The sequence below is a fragment of the Abramis brama genome, assembly GCF_963993115.1.
Source record: "Abramis brama genome assembly, chromosome: 23".
Taxonomy (NCBI): domain Eukaryota; kingdom Metazoa; phylum Chordata; class Actinopteri; order Cypriniformes; family Leuciscidae; genus Abramis; species Abramis brama.
This window is the reverse complement of record NC_139985.1, coordinates 3,070,482-3,088,461: the sequence shown is the minus strand read 5'-3', so window position 1 is coordinate 3,088,461 and position 17,980 is coordinate 3,070,482. Positions and strand designations below refer to the sequence as shown.

At 36.1% G+C, this 17,980-nt stretch overlaps 1 protein-coding gene across 5 annotated transcripts in view; it reads left to right on the top strand.

Moving 5' to 3' along the window:
• kcnab2a (potassium voltage-gated channel subfamily A regulatory beta subunit 2a) overlaps window positions 1-17,980 on the top strand; it is a 100,418-nt gene that overhangs the window by 55,435 nt on the left and 27,003 nt on the right. The window contains exon 1 of one of the 5 annotated variants that reach the window (XM_084100173.1): window positions 8,527-9,372. The exons of the other annotated variants lie outside the window; for them this stretch is intronic. Coding sequence (XP_083956299.1) covers window positions 9,164-9,372 — 209 coding nt within the window. The 5' untranslated portion in view covers window positions 8,527-9,163. Of the gene's footprint in view, window positions 1-8,526; window positions 9,373-17,980 lie in introns of those variants that run through there. 5 annotated transcript variants of the gene reach the window in all.

Sequence of the window (17,980 nt, the reverse complement as noted above, 5' to 3'; positions counted from 1 at the left end):
AGTTTGCAATTTTACCAAAGTGAAAATGAGCATTAAAATATAAAGAGAGAAGAGGGAGTAAGGCTTTTCTGGACCAGAAAGAAGAATTTTTGTTATCTGTATTAGGAATCTGAATGCCACTCACTGCAATTAACATGCAACATAAAAAGTGCATCTGACAACATTGTTATCAATTTCGGGTTATTATTATTAAACTATAAATAAATCCAAAAACTATATAGAAAATAAAATAAAAATGACAAAAACACATTTCTATTTAGGGTTTTTTCTATCTATCAATGTTTTCCATGTTTGTAAAGTTAGTTCACGGAGTAAATATATAGGCTATAAACTGTGTGTGTACATGGCTCTGTTTCGTGTGTGTTCGGCCAATCAGTGTACACTTACGTCACTGATAACTCCTATTGTGCGAGGTTAGACCGACTCTGAAATCGGAGCTAATTTAGTTTCCCTAAAAGGCGTTCCTAGAACTAAAATCGGTGCAGACATGCCAAAAAACGGGTACTTCCGGCATTAGTTCTAGGATCTATGAAAAGGTTCCTCTGGTGCGAAAGCCACTCAAATTACAAAAACTTAAACTAAAAGTAGAACAGAAAATGTTAAAATAGTCTAATTCAAAATATTAACAAAAACTATAATAGTATATCAATAATACTAAGAAAACACTGTTATCATTTTGGAAATAAATCCTTTCTAACTCATGCATTTTTAATACATTTTTGAGAAAATGTATGAAAATCTAGTTGCATTTTGTGTTAAGAAAAAGATACTAAAAATCACAGTTGATATTGCTTTGTTTCTTTATCATCAACTTGATTTGATGCACTGCATTATGGGACACACTATTTCTTGCTTGAATATGACAAAACAGTAGGTCATCCAGGTACTCTTTGCATACAGAAGATATGCATGTATACTGTGCACAGTACATGCTGCAAAAGTAGTAGTGTTAAACTGGAGAATTGCTTTAGTTTGAGTGTCACTTGGTCTCCTGGAAGCCTTAAATGATGTATAGGGTTATCTGCTTCACCCAGGCAAACACCTGATTCCTGTACAGAGACATGGAAGTGAATCTGAAGTGACATTTGTCATGTTACTGTGTTCGGGTCTGACCTGAACTGCAGTCTGTCCCTACTGATGTGAGGAAGGGAGGCGGGGTGTGTCATGAAAAAGCCTTTGGTTGAGGAAAACCATTCTGATCTTCAGCGTCAGTGCCTGTTATTTCTTCTACCCAAGAAGTCAATGGACAGCTATGTCAATGTTGCCGTATATCACTGTTGGATAGGACAACAAGCTGTTTAAATACATTTTAAGTGATATACCTCTCTGTTATGGTGTGTTTGCATGTATATATACAGTTTATTTTATATGCTGGACATACAAAATTTATTTGAAAATCATTTTATATTTTTCCTGTTTTATTATATGTACAGAATTATAAATATATACAATGTTTATTTTATTAGCAGAAATATCTTCAGGTTATACAGTTATATTTAACTAATTTGTAAATTCAATTTTGCTAGAAAAATTATAAAATAATATTTTTTAACTCATTCGAACTGAAAAGACTATACACGTCATTCTTGAAATTTCGATAATGCTTTATCTTTTAGCAGCTCGACAATGTTACCATGGTGACATATTAACATCAGCTGAATTCATAGCAACAGTGTTCAATAATAACAGAAATACAAATGTTAAGGTTTACATGATCTGCGTATGTTTTTAAGGCATATGATCTGCATCTGAGATGCTGTTCTGTCGACTGGACTGAAACAACACACTGGTTATTATCCTTACTTTTGAGCCCTGGTCTTCCTCAGCACAGATAAGCTGCTTTAATGTGTTTTCTCCATCACAGGGGTGTGTAGCACAGCTGTGCGTGTAGCAGCTGTTAGTTAAGCATGATTAGCATGATTTGCATAATGGTGTTTTCAGTTCACAAGAGTCAGCGTGTGCTCGTTAGTGTGTTTTGATATGTGGTATTGCTTGCCAACAACTGGAAGGCTTCCATCTCCGGGTCTCTCTGGAGAATCAAGTGTTTGTTTGATATTGGAGCACGCCATCAGGGAATACTTTCAGTGTCACACCAAATCATCCAATTATTTACAGGTTCAACAAAATGACACATGGATCCTTGATTTCAACATGCACATCTTTATTTATTTATTTATTATAAATCGGCTTTGTGATTTTTCCTGAATTTTCTTCTTTGCTCAGCTGTTTTTGATCAGCCCTAATCAAAAAGCAATTTGTTTTCTGCCATTCGACGTTCCACGGGAGACTGTTGAACCTGCACATCTTCACAACATTAATTTCACGTTTGATGTCTTTGTGCTTTACTGTGTATCCCAGCAGACACTGATTGGTCCAAGAAGGGGTAATAAAGAAAGGATTGATTGGCAGTTGAATTGGATGGTACATTTACAGGCATTTACCAGAGAATAAATTACATTGTGGTTCACTCTTCCAAAATCTAGAGTCATAACAACAATATATGGTTTTACTATTTTTAATGTTTTGTTTTTAATGCGAGTGTTACATATATACATGTTACACATTTGTTTTATGAGATTTGTAAGACATTTTCCATAGAATTTACAACAAAAATAACTCAAAAGTTTGGGGTCTGTAAGATTTTTTTTTAAATGTTTTTGAAAGAACTTAGTTACAGTAAACATGAAATTCAGTAAGGACCACTATCGTCAAATACGACTGACAATAAGCATACAGTTTGGATTGGCGGTATGATTCTGTTCTGGACATGCCTAGCATGGATAAGTGCAGAACAGAACCAACATGAATATATTGCAGATATTATTCATTCAATATTTTAATGTACAACATAATTTGAGAATTTAGTCTGATTCAAGGGGAATCAAAATGCCAAATCCTGACTGAAGAGAGGAGGAGCTGGGGAGGGAGGAGGGTAATTCGCTCATAATACTATGCATAATACTAGCATAATGCTAATAATACTGAAGGAGCTTATGTATACAGTGATCTGATAGGCGTCGTATTCCTATAGGTAGACGTGGATAAGCTGAGAGTCAGCTGATGCGAGCTTGACTAACATGAACTAACGCTACGTTTGATTATTATAAGATTGTTTGATAAATAGAAAGTTTAAAAGAACAGCATTTATTTGAAATATAATTCTTCTGTACTGTCTGTACTGTCACTTTGGATCAATTTAATGTGTCCATGCTGAATAAAAGTATTCATTTATTAAAAAAAAAAAAAAAAAACTTCTGAACTGTAGTCACAGGTACATATTTACTTGTACTGTGATACTGCAACAAGATATTTTCTTAATCGGTATTAATGTCTTGTTTTCTAGGTACAATTTCTCAACGAATATCCTTAAAACATGACATACAACATGATATTCATTTTGTTTTAAGGATGTTAAGATATTTCTTCTGGAAAACATGCTGACCTTGCAGCGGGACCAAATTGTTGTATCTTTGAGTCATGGCCTTTTCACACGCCTAGTTTGAGAATATCCATTGAATCTGGCCCAGAGAGTCATCCTTGGACATTGTGTGGATGAAAACTTCAGTTGCCATAGAGATTGCACATCCGCCTTCTCAAATTCACAAGGACTGTGACCAGTCAGTGTGGGAAGAAGACTTATAGGTTTCTAAATCAGTAAAATGGCACTATACATCATTTCCATCTTGTATTAATCAAGCTCTATGCATCATTTCATTGGCATCTTGCACGTCACAGGCTTTCATTGATCTCCCATTATCACATTTTACCAAATCATGAACCAATATCAGCCAGCCCGATGAATCGATGTGCTTACTGAGGCATGATGGTTATGAATCGTTTGTTACTTGGCAACTGGAACCCACACACACAGGTCAAAATACAAGTGCTTAAAGAGAGCCGGTTCCCAGATGGCTCCGCTCATCTGTGGAGGGTTGTGTGACAGTGGTGTGGGTTTCACTTTGATACTGTACGTGCAGATACACAATATGATTAAACCAGGCCCTTGGGTTTGTTCGGCCTAATACACTCTGTGTTGTATTGTGTCACAGCTCCTGACGTGCCGAAGCAGGCATCGGCTTTCCAACACGGTCACACGTGTGTGTATTCTGGATGTAAGCCACTTTTTTTAAAGGGTAACTCTCGCCAAATTGAACTTAAGCTCTTTTTGTTAATCTACCTGAGTCAAACTTTCGTGTAAAAGCATAATTAGAATGGAAACACCACTTTTAAGATTCACCGTATTTTCGTTTTAGGTCAAAATGCCTTTTGAATGGGAGTGAATGGGGCACTTCTATGATAGCATCAAAATCTCTATTTTTAAAACACTGAGAAGGCTCGACACAACATGAAACTGTGCTTGAAGTATCACCAGGGGCTCTACACATGAACTCCAGCATTGAGAACATTGTTTGTGTACACAAAGTTTACTAAAAAGAAAGATTTTGTACGACTCACTTTATCAGTTAGTGTTTCCGGTGGCTGGAATTTTGTCAGTCAAAAGTAGTCGATCTCCGAATGCAACGTAATGAACTGACTCCATATGAGGAAATGTCATGAACTTGTAATTTCAATGAAAAGCATGATAACTTAGATAAAATAATATTCGTGAATTTATATGGAAACAAGCTTTAGGAGCTTTCCATCTTTACTCTCCTCATGTCACGTTGCATTCGGAGATCGACTACTTTTGAAAGACAAAATTCCAGCCACCGGAAACACTAACTGATAAAGTGAGTCGTACAAAACCTTTCTTTTTGGTAAACTTTGTGTACACAAACAATGTTCTCAATGCTGGAGTTCATGTGTAGAGCCCCTGGTGATACTTCAAGCACAGTTTCATGTTGTGTCGAGCCTTCTTAGTGTTTTAAAAATAGAGATTTTGATGCTATCATAGAAGTGCCCCATTCACTCCCATTCAAACGGCATTTTGACCTAAAACGAAAATACGGTGAATCTTAAAAGTGGCGTTTCCATTCTAATTATGCTTTTACACGCAAGTTTGACTCGGGTAGATTAACAAAAAGAGCCTAGGTTAAATTTTGGCGAGAGTTACCCTTTAATCATTAGGCCTCGTAAATAAATGGTGTATTACATTTTAAAATTCACTCTGTACGATGCACTTGTGTCCATGAGCACATGCACAAAGTTTGGTGGCCCTGCTGTTTGATCGTAAGAAGAACTGACATAGACAAAGCCTCTCGCTCCACTTGAAGAGTTCTGCATCGTCCAGGGTTGCGTACGGGTGACAAAATTGCTGGCTGAGTTTGAATAAGTGTGGCATGTGAGCCTCCCACTGCCACTTTTTCATTTTTGATTTTAGTCAAGAGCCTGGAATGGTTGTTGCACACAGAGATGGACAGTTTAGTGGTCCACTGGGTGGTCTACTGATGGAGATGCACCTGTCTACCGCCACTTGCACATCTGTGTTCTTAATTTTAATGCAAATATACTAAGGATAAGCGTCAAGGTCCAGAATTAACATTCGCCAAGCTGCGAGTAATTGGCTGAATAGGAAGAACTCACCAGTTGGCCGGTAACTTTAATAGGATATGCAGCATCACCTGGTTAAGTCAAATTGTAAGAAAGATCTGAGAATTAAAGGGATATTTCACCCAAAAATGATAATTCTGTCATTGTTTACTCACCTTCATGTCGTTCCAAACCAGTATGCATTTTTTTCTCCAATGTTTTTCAAAATTAAAATATTTCGAAGAACATTGGAAACCAATGTATGGACAAAAAACATTTCTCAAAGTATCTTCTTTTATGCTCCACCAAAGAAAGTAAGTCATACAGTTTGGAGTGACATGAGGGTGAGTAAATTATGACAGAATTTCCTTTCTGGGGTAACTACCCCTTCAAATCAAACGCATACAAATGGTTTTCTAAGCAAAATATCTGCTTTTTCAACCAGCTTTTTCCTCAATGTAAAATTCATTAAGCTTTTTTGATAAGCTTACATTTAAAGTAAGCTTACATTTACAAAAACATTTTTAAAGAATAGTAATAGTTTACATCTAAAACAAAATAACATATTTGGAAAGATTTCTTCATACATACACACACACACACACACACACACACACACACACATATATATATATATATATATATATATATAATTTTATTTATTTAATTTTATTTTTTGCTGGGGTTAGGCCATACAATGAAAGTCAATGGTGTCTAATGTTGTTGGACCCCATTGGCTTTCACTGTATCAGCAAATCATCCTTCAGAATATATGTTTGTGTTCTACATATTTGGAACAACATGAGAGTAAATGATGACAGATTTTTCAATTTGGGGTGAACTTTCCCTCCATATGGTGATACACAATTCCTGGCATTAAGGCAGCAAAACAGAAATATGTGGAACAGTATGCTTGTGTGACAGTTTTACTGTAAAGCCAGACTGATTTATCTCATATTTATATGATGCTCTAAGTGACAAAACTGCCTTGTTTTCATACATACGTGATTAAAAAAACTGATACATTTCATGACATAAATATATTTGTATAAAAAAAATAATGCAAAATACATTTTCATGGTGGGTTAGAACTATTTTTGGCTGGTAATTTTTCTCAGTTCACAAACTGTTGGCAGGTCTGGCAGAAAGTAGGTCTTTAGTGGATAAACTTCAGTGTGCACCATCAGCATGTACTTTATCCAGTCCTGTGCCCACTCACAATTACCACTAAATGTCCTTGCTCTGGCAATATTATTTTCCAGCATCCTATGTCGTTCCTGTCCACATTGATTTCCATAACACAGCTAATTGGTTTCTGCTGTGCGCTTCCTGTCTTTACCACATCAGATTCTGCTGATACTGACATAATTGGACCACTAAACCATGCTTTCAAAAGTTTCGAGATGCATAAAATTTTCCCCACATTTTAAAGGGTTAAGAGTGCTGTCATGGTATTAGTTCGGTGTGCATATTCCCCAGTGTGCATCTGTTGTCTGACAGGAAGGCAGGCAGGTGAACTATAATGATTTAGCGGCTGCACTGTAATGTGCTCCATCCTCCCCTGGCTTTGATACACATTCAGACAGATCAAGTTGCATAATGAATATTTTACACATGCCTGCACTGCATGCATGTATGAAAGATCCTGCCATGCACAGGGCAAAATAGTTAGTGCTCTTTTATTCTCTTTTTAATTGTCGACAGCTTGAAGTCAGAGTGGACACCTAAGAACACATGAGCCGCTATGGTGGCATCAGCTGCAAGCTGTACAAATAAACCTCCTGTTGTTGCTTTAAAATTTACGTCTTGTTCTCTATTTGTCTTCTTTTTTTTTTTTTCTTTTTTTTTTTTTGAGGTCGATTAACATGACAAACTACATTTATATGAGTGCAACAGTGACCACTAGTAGCTTCTTTAGTATTTTTGCTATACATTTTTTCAAAATAAGCCTTGAGCCAAACCATCCATCTCCAGTATGATTCACAATTTGCTGGTATTTGAAACTCAGCAAAAAAAAACAAAGGTACAATACTGTATATTTAACATCTTATTATGAAGCAATAAACTACTCATCCTATGAAGCATTGGAAAATTATATAATTAATTACAAAATCAACAGTACAGTATGAAACAACTGACTATATTTAAAATAATTCAGAAGAATAAAATCCCTTATATTGGAAGTTTATTGTATATTAGAATATTTTTTGTAAAATATACACAGTGACTTGATTACATAATTTGCTTTATTTTAACAATGCTTTATGGCAATGGCTGCTCACTTCTGAGCTCTTTTGCTATTATTTTAATTTCATAGACTTCTCTGATCGAGTGATCTCTCTTCAGGAATTGTAATTCTTCACCGAAAGTGCTGAAATTAAACGTTGTTGTTGTTGAAATCACATTGACTTGATTTTACCAAAGCATATGTCATCGCTTAACATCATCGGATTCTTGAATGCTGTATACACTAGCCTTCGAAAGTTTTGATTTTTTTATTTTTTTTATTGAAAGTGAAAAAAAATCATATATAAATTATATTTATATTTCATAATTATATTATAATTATATTTCATAAATGTTCTTTCTATTCATCAAAGAAAAAAAGTATTATTATGAAGTATATATATTTCTGTTTTTACTGTATTTTTGATTAAATAAATGCAGCGTTGTTGAGCAGAAGAGATTCTTAATGTAGTGTATGTTATCGCTAAACGTGTGAATGAAATGAATGGGATTTTTACTTCGAAAGTAAAACATCTGTTGCAAAGCATTTGCAGCTTAGCCACGTGCAATTGAAATAGTGCAAAAATAAGAAATATAAATTAAAAAAGTACAGCAAATAAATATGAACAAAAATGATCAGTGTACAGCAAACCTGTTTCTGTACTCTCTCTTTCAGCTCCCCGTTTGCTCCTCCCACCCTCTCGTACTCGTTCACTCATGCTCTGCCTCTTTGTGTCTTGTGCTCTGAATGCACTTGTAAGTTTAATCTCCACTGAGGAGGAGGAGGAGGAGCTTAGATGCATGTTAGGTATCTCAGTAGCTGACAGATACAGTGCTCACAGGGGGAGGCATGAGAAGACATCGTATCCATTGATGCATCAAATTGTTGCTTTATGTTTAAAGTCTGTTTGGCCATTTTTTTTGTGTGTGCTACCACTGCCAAGTGATCTGAAGCACTGAGCTGAGATTACAAAGAAACCAGCTAGTGTGTTTGGATACGCGCTGTCTTTGATTAGGGCTGAAACAAGGATTTGAATGCAAAGAAAAAACGTTGAAGGAATTAAAGACTAGGACTGTGGACATTGTACTCTGTTAAAGCCTCTTACGTGAGACTATACGTGACATGGAAGCCGTGCAGGTGGTCTTGAGCAGAAGCCCGTTTGATAATCGAGCTGTGAAGTTCTTGTGCTGGTCGGGGAAGCAATGAAAAAGGATTCGCGGCATCGCTGAAGACGGCTTCATCAGGTCTTTGCAGGTCTAGTTGAGCAAGTCAGGCTTCAGTTTGATCAGCCCTCATGTTATTCTCCTCTTAGTGAGGTTTCTGAGTCAAGCACATTGCACAAACCAGTAGGACTGAGAAACTTTTAAGATCTGGATCTGGCTGATTTCTCTTTGTTTTTTGGAGACTCCACTCTTTCTCTGAGAAATTGAATTTTCTCTGTGATAACCGTGCATCCTCTGAGACGGGATGCAGGTGTCATTTGTTTGCACGGACCACCGGTCCATGAGCCGCAGCACGGATGACAGGCTCAATCGACAAAACGCTAACAGTCCGAGCACTGGTACCCGAAGCAAGTTCAAAGCCGTGGCCATGGTGGCCAGAAGCCTAGGGCAGCTGTCTGTCCAAAGCGTGCCCTCTTCAAGCGACCAGAGCATGAGAACTGGCATGAAATATAGGTAGGAAAACTAATATAATGAAAGAGTTTGTGTTGTGACTGTGAATCCTGTTGGATAATATCCAATAATGAAATTTGCAGAAAATGTTAAATGATAAATTTTGGTCAATATAATTTTGTGTAATGATGCAATTAAATCGGTTTTATGTAAAAATATCATTTGTACACATTGGAGTTAACATAACATAAAACATAATTTTGTCATCATTGAATGCTAAATGGTCCTATCAGGTTTAATAGTGTTATAATTGGCATATGCTGGTGCCTGTGTATATATATATATATATATATATATATATATTAACAAAGTGCTTTGATTACATATAATGAAATCATCCCCATCAATTTGACTATTACTCTTCATTCTGCAAATGCAGCTTTAACTGTTGGAGGATAATGGCTACTGTTTTTCTCAGTCATTTTAACCCAATTGAGCCTCTGGCAAAATAGATTCATGTCCCTGCATTGCTGCTATCCGCTTTTCCATGAAATCCCCAGAGCTTTTTGTCCTCATAGATTGACTGCACAACTGCTGACACATGTGTTTTATAATCGTTCTCTTAGGTGTTCATGATATAATTTCATTTTATAATTTGATGCCGGTTTTGTATTTCCTTTATTTTCAAGAGTTCCAATTCTTCTGTGTTTCATTAAAATGCAAAGCAAATTGACATTAAACATTTTTTACATTCATTAGCAACAAACCTGCAAGTATTTGTTAATTTACATAATGACTGCTACAAAAATGGCCAGATTGCTTTCAGCTGTCATGTTCGTTTGCACACACACACACACACACACACACACACAAAAATCCTGATAACAGCTCTTAATGGAAGCATGTGATCTTTCCCTCCTATTTAAAATCAGGATTGCAAACGCTATTTTGTTGTCAGAGGCTCCAATTTATGTCAGGTTTAATACTCGCTCCTGTAGAGCGAGAGAGTTAGCTAGACCTTATTAAGTTCATTTATTCATTTATGCATTCATTCTGAGTTACCTCATGCACTGTCACTGTCTTGAAGCCTTGTCTTCCCATTTTAAAGAGATCCTCATTTACAGTGTTGTCACAAATTTTCTATGCAACACATTAAAAATAAAGAAGGAAAGCTCTTTGCACAGCTCTTTCTGTTCAACAATAATGGCCACATCTTTCAAGCTCCAAAAAAGTAAATAAACACCATAAATAGAATAATAATCTTATAGAAGTAGTACATAGGACTTGTGCGCTGTATTTTAAGGTGTTCTGAACTTTTTTTTTTTTAAACAATGAAATTCAAGTTGTCATTCATTGATAGTCCTCTGATAGTTATTATTCTCTATATATATGCATGTGGTTACTATAAACTAAAATGCCTACGTACATCATACTGGTTTAGAATGATTTAAGAGCAAGTAAATATAAAACCTATGCCTTTAAGCGAGAGGTAACATTCTTTCTATTGTTTTAAATTCTCCAAGGCAAGCAGTATTTGATTCCAGCACCTTCTGTTGTCTTGAGATTGAGATTGTAGAGCGATTTCCCCCCGATGCCAATAGTCAAAGATCCTTCCGGCTCTTAGAAGCCCCCCATATTGACTGCAAGGTCAGCATCTGATCTTCTGCCAGAGGATGTGTGTCTGTGCATCGCTTTGAGCTGATCTTCTCTAATGAAGCTCGGGGCGTCCGAATCGAGCCCTGCCAGACGCTACTGTCAACGTGCTCTTTGTGAGTACATGTATATGCGATGAAAGACTGTGAGCAGTTTCTTAGAGTTTCTTTGAGTGTTTGTTTGTGTGTGTTTGAGAACTGTGCCCAAATACCCAGAGGAAGAAACAGCCAGGGACGCACTGCTCTCTTGTCATGTTGAGTTTCAATGATGTGCCATATTAAGTCCCTAGAGCTGTTGGTAGCAGAAGTGGGCCATTGCACTCAGGGTTCAAGAGTCTGAAACTTTAGCACCGGAAGTTACATCACCGGCCACTTTTAATGCGATATAATGAACATGCTGTGAAGAGAAAACAAGCTGCTGGCTACTAAAACTACAGGTGAAGAATGTTCATGCTACATTCCTGGGAAAATAAATTCAGTATAATTAGCTTTTAACTCTGTACTCTCAAAGGGATAAAAGTCCTTCCAGGTCTGTTTTCCGGGATTCACTCTGGCAGACCGGCACCTTTGTCTCACCCTAATGTCATTTTCTTTAGTCAGTTTCAATCACAATCTCATTCTGCCCAGATGAATCGAAGCAGACAGGGCTATTGTAAAGAGAGAAGAGTGGAGGGGGGGCTTTCAATTAACCAGCACCTTTCCCAGTCCAGCTCAGTATTTTTCTGGTCTCTCTCCACCGTTAGATAAAAGCATTGTACCGGTGGGTGTAGAATTGGGAATGATGCCATATCGTAGATTGAAGTAGCTTATCCTCACTCTATGTGGAGATGCTTCAGTTTAGCTGTGTGGACGGTTTAAATGGCTCCGGTCAGGATATGATTAATGATTTATGTAAAACGGGCTTATGATTTTGTTGGAGGAGATCCTATTACACTAGGTGCTGCAAAATGAGCTTGTTTAGATCAGTGGTTCTCAACCGGGGGGGGGTCAGGGACCACTAGGGGGAATCAGAGATCCTCTGGGTGGGATATATTTAACTTGAAATTAAGTATATTTATATAATTCATTAATTTTATTATTAATACGTTAAATAAAAAAATAAAAAAAACAAAGCACCACATCTCTTGTACATATTCTGTGATATGCCGTTTCTCATCGAGCTGTGTGAAATACAGACTGAACGGCGACTGAAAACACCCAAACGCTTCACATCTCTCAGTTGGATAAAGAAAACCAGTGTCGCTAATAAAGTTTTGATGGATGATGTTTACAGACGATTACAGTGACATACAGGAGTCGTACATTAGGCATGCGCGAGTCCATTATTATTGATGCACAAATAAACCGTGTTTGTGCGCTCTCGGCTCACTGATTGCTATAACATTGTATTTCTGTTCAATATATTCGTGTATATGTTCAATATATTCATTATATTCGCAGTTCAATATATTCGTGCACTTGTCAAAATTAATTTAATTGCGAGTGTTTTACAATGGATGCTCGCCGAAGAAGCGTGATAATTGTTTTTTTGTTTTTTTTCAGGATTATTTGAATAGAATGTTTACAAAGCATTTTTTTAACATTATAAAAAAAATACTGTCACTTTTGATTTAATGCAACTTGATTTCAACACAATTTAATGCATCCTTGCTGAATAAAGTATTCATTGAATAAAAAAACTAAATAAAGTCTTACAGACCCCACATTTTTTAACTAAACAATATAGGTATGATCCCATAGAAGGTCATACAAACAAAAATAATCTGTATAATTTTTAAGTTAATTTAAATGTACTAGTTTCCCTGGAAACATTCAATGTCTAAAGTGTTTATTAGATGACGCACCAAACACACTTAAATAGCATGTGCAAAGCATAATTGGAAGTTTTGAGATGAAAAAGTGTTGAGATATATAAGATGGCGCAGTAAGTGTTAAAGTGTTCAGGCGTTAAAGAGTAGGCGTGTTGAGAGATTTTATTGCACTTCTGTATCACTATAACTGATACTACCTTCAGTTCAGACTCACTCCCACATTAAATAATGCCTGATGAATGTTTGTGAGGAACAAACCACAGCCTTTGCTTCTACAAAGCCACACAATACCACTATAAATGCTATAAACGTCTCACATGTGCATTTCTATTTAAGGCTTGAGGAGTGTGTGTGTGTGTGTGTAATCCTTCACTCTGATAACAGACTTTTCTTCTCATGCCTCTGAACTAGGGATGGATGGCTGTATGTTCTGCTCTCTGTGCAGTGCTGATAGCTTTTAATTAAGGCCTGCATGTTTGCGCTTTAAAAACGTGTGGATTCTCACTGGCAGCCGAATGTCTTCGCGTTCTAGGAATAGATTTATTAATCCCAGCAGGGCTCTACCAGAAATAAATGCTTTTATTCATCTCCCTGCTAATTTGTGTTGTGGTGGACTACATGATTTTGCCTTAGAAAAGGTTTGAACCCTTTAGTTGTTTACTTTTTTGTTGAGGAATACTCCTGTTCAGAGAATAAAATCGGAATAAATCTGAAAATGTGCTAAGAGAGGAAATATCCTTTCATTCAATTATGGATCACATTTACAGTCAAAATTGGCTGTATTAACTTTTTAAATGCACGGTTCTGGTGTTATTGAACACAATACATAAGTGCACATATTTCTAAAAGAAAATGTTTGTTTTCATAATCTTTCATCAAATCATTGCTGAAATGATTTTGGTTTTAGCTGACGTCAGTTTCAGCCAGTGGGTTCCAGCAGTGTTGCCTACTAGTTAGTAATAGATTAGTAGATTAGATTAGTAATCTAATATTTACAGAAGTAAAATGGGCTGCAAACAGTTTCATGTTGGCGTCCAATGATCTGTGTTGGCCATTTAGCATGTAAGAAACTGCTGAGATTAACTGTTAAAAATTATACGGTTAGACTGAATGACAATATTTCGTTTATATTTGTTATTTGAGGCCTCCATAAGGTGTGTTGTTCTTTAAATTGAACGTAATAAACTGAATACAAGCAAAATACACGGCATACAGCTCTTAAATGTTATGTTCTTTATTTCAATGTTTTGTTCTAAAAGCTCATTTCAGATAGTAGATCTGAGAATTAAATACTGTATATAGTGGTGCACGATATATCGGCCGCCGATATAATATCGGCCGATATGGTAATTTTTTTACACATCGGTATCGTTCCGATGTCAAAATATGGCCGATGTGAACAGGCCGATATTTGACGTGAAGTTGAAGATAAAGTTGACGACTCGCGATCTTAGCAGTAGTGAACACGCCTGAGAGAAATACACATTTCATACAGATGACATAAGCAGAGAACAGTCTGTTTTCTTTTGTTTTGAATTGTTCTGTTTAAAAATAGACATTTAATGCTTTCTATATATGTCTCAGGTCTGTGAGGCAGGTAGGTTTCGGTTCATTTATGAGACGCACTCCAGGTTCACGCGTTCAAATATTTTCTACTATATTTATTTACTTCTTATTTATTAAATCCAGGCAATTGGTTGATGAAACATTGACCAAAATTAAGATATAATTAATACAAAACTAAATTAAATTTAAAGACAGGCTTTGTGCTGTCTGTTTGAGGTCTCTGTGAAAGTTTTAAAGCAGTCTTTTAGTGCCGCTTTCAGAGCGCTCACGTCCGTAACGGAGAACTGTCCTGTCCGTAACATTGTTAATTCAGTCCAGTGCGACTTATGTTTTTTTCCTCTTCATGACACATTTTTGACTGATCGTTTTTTTGACTCGTAGATATTTGAATATATTGCTTGATATTTGATACCCGTTCAAATTTGATTTTTCTCAAAAGTGACAGCACGTGTGATTTGTGGATTACTGATAAGCGCGAGTGGATAAACAGGCGTTTATTTATTCATTCTCAGTGTTGAGAAACGTAGCCTTCATGTGTTACGTTATTGTGTTAATAATAACTAAAGTAGCCTACCTAATTATGTTACATATTTATTTTGTATGAAAACTAGCGCGTTCGTTACTTATGGATTAAAAAGTAGGCTACCGTTGTATCAGTGCTGCGCGAGCTCTCTCTCACACGGACACGCGCACACAGAGAGAAAAGGTAATTGTAAAATGAAAAATTGACGGGCTAAGTTTAAATTTTGTTCTTGCTTGTTTTTTTTCTGTCAAAATGTCAGAAAGCATTTTGTATTATCCATCCGTGTTTTTAAAATTCGTTAAATGACGGACGTTTTACTGTTAACACAGCCCATATGTCGAATTCGTCTTATAGCCTACTTGTTATTATTTTTTAGAATAAGTGATTCGTTATGCTATTATTGGACTCCTGTCTATTCATTGTCAACTGTTTTCTATATGTTTGTATTGGCTAACATTTATTCAGCTAATACGTGTCCTGTTCAAAATGTGCAATGTTCAAACGCAAAGACAGCACTTCACAAGAAGCCCTTTTCCCTGTGGTATTTAGTATCATATTTGGATATTGGAATAATAAATTAAGTAGCCTATCTTAATTGTACACAATGTTCCTGTTTTTTTTTAGCTGTTTTCTAAGGGTTTCTTAATTTTAGACAAGTTGACCAGCACACATTATATGCAATGCAATATAATGCATGTGTGTGTGACATATTTTGCACACAGGTAAAGGTGCCCAAAATCAGTAATTTCTAAAGTAAAAAAAAAAAAAATGTGTTTTGGAAAATAGCTCTTTATTTGATAATCATTAAAATTAGTTTTCTATACAGAGATATCGACATCGGTAAATATCGGTATCGGCCATAACAGCAATATTAATATCGGTTATCGGTATCGGCCACAATTTTCACATCGGTGCATCACTAACTATATACTTTATATACTACTAAATATCATATGCAATACATATAAACATACTGTAAAAATACTAAATAAGACTAAATGCAGCCTTTGTGAACAAGAGATTTCTCTCTAAAACAAAACAAAAAATCTTACTGACCCCAGTCTTTTGAATAGAGTATAGATAATTGAATAGATAATTGAATCATTATCGACACATACATACATAAATACATGAATCACATCAGTGAGAGCTGTAAGTGAGTGGCATGGCAGCAACATACAAAGGCCTTTTTTATATATGGGTGTGTTCAACCTATTTATCCTGAAGAGGCAGGAATTGTGTGGAATTTTGTGAATGATGGGCGTTCCAGTTCTGCAGATCTCAAGAGCTTTCTGTGTTATTGTGCACGTGCAGATTCTGTGTGGGCCACTTCATAATCCTAATATTGGTAACGTGAACTCGTATTCACAAAGTGTGTGTGGAGGCTGTGGAAAAAGGGGTGGTGTTGGTGGAGAAGAGGGAAAGATGTGGGATTTGAGATGGACTAGATCTGAAGCCGTTCTCAGGTAGAGCTACTGCTTTTAGATCAGGGTGTAGGAGGCTTGCTCACAGTCTGAATTGCTCTTACATAAACACAAATTTCATAGAGCAAATCCGCATGAGGCAACCATCAGAGTATTGTGCACAGATGAAAGAACGGTGTGCATATAATTCAACACATTCCCCACTGTAGATTCCTTCAAATTTCTTCTGTCTTCCATGACCTTTTAGCCTTCTCCTTGCCATTAATAACTCATACGGTAACAGCAAGACTTGTGCACTACTTCAAATAATGCTCTCATTTTCTTTTGAGGACCAGTTGGCTACCATTTGGTCATGTGAAATGCATTCGCCTTAAAGGAATAGTTCACCTAAAAATGAACATTATCATCATTTATTCACCCTTTGGCATAAAAAAAAGTTGGCAATATGACTTATGCACTATATTTCAAGTCTTTTGAAGCCATGCAATGTCTTTATTTTAAACATGGCACATCAATACATTTTGCACCAAGGATTTCATGTCAATGACAATTGGAACCAATAGCATTTCTGCCATCTAGAAAGGATCTGCCATTTAGAAAGACATGAGGGTGAGTAAATTATGACAGAATAAAAAATTTTTGGGTGACTTATAGGGTTATATTATTATTATTAATTGAATTTCGATTTTGATTTTGGCTCCAAACGATCAGCAAATTAGTACAATCGAATGTTCTGTTTTGCAAGAACACTCTTATTTTGTCTTGTGTTCTGAATGACACGCGCACATCTGCCCCTCCCGAAGCCATAAACTCTCTCAGCTTGAATGTTTAAACTGATAAGACTTAAAAAGAAGTGAAATTGATTAACTTTAGTTACGATGCAATGCTGGCCCGATTGTGCAAGTGACAATTCCGTCATGTCCCGACTCCTAAATGCGAGAGTGTAGTTTCGACACTTGCCTTGTCCAATTTTGAGAGACAGAGAGAGAAGACGCAGCACCGCTGAACACTCACGCGGTTTGTGAAATTGCGTCTTGGAGAAAGTTTTAAAATGATTGATTTGATTTTATAATCTGTGGATTAATTTAGGCTACTCATACAATCTACATGCTAAAGTGAATCAATGTTTGTGGGGGAATTTCCCGCATTATAAGTGGTAGACCTGCGGGAATGATTAAAATACTTATTAAAGTATTATCTGTTATATTATTTATTTTAATAGTTCAAAAAGTACAATAAATGTTAAAAAAAAAAAAATTTAAGAATTGTTGAAAGGTGTCTTTTTAATAAATGCAACACGTTCCCAAAGTCATGTAAAATAATCGTGTTACATAATCGTGATTTCAAAACTGACCAAAATAATAATGCCTGACAAATGTGTGCTGGAAAAAAAATTGGTGCACTCAGTAATACATTTTTGCTAGTATTTTTAAATGACAAAGAAACAGCAAGTAGCCCATTGAATTAAATGTGAAATTAAGTGGAAATAGTGACTGAAATAGTATTTTCTTGTAAAAATGTACAGCAATAATCTGTTTTATTTACAACTTTGTAAATAAAATAAAACATTTACACTGTTTTGACAAATCATGTTCTACTTTTAGAGTGAGATGTCCTGATCTTTTGAGTTCAGAAGCTGACTGAAGCAGGTGGCGGCAGTCACAGTCCTACAGAGACCGAAGTCACCTGAACTCT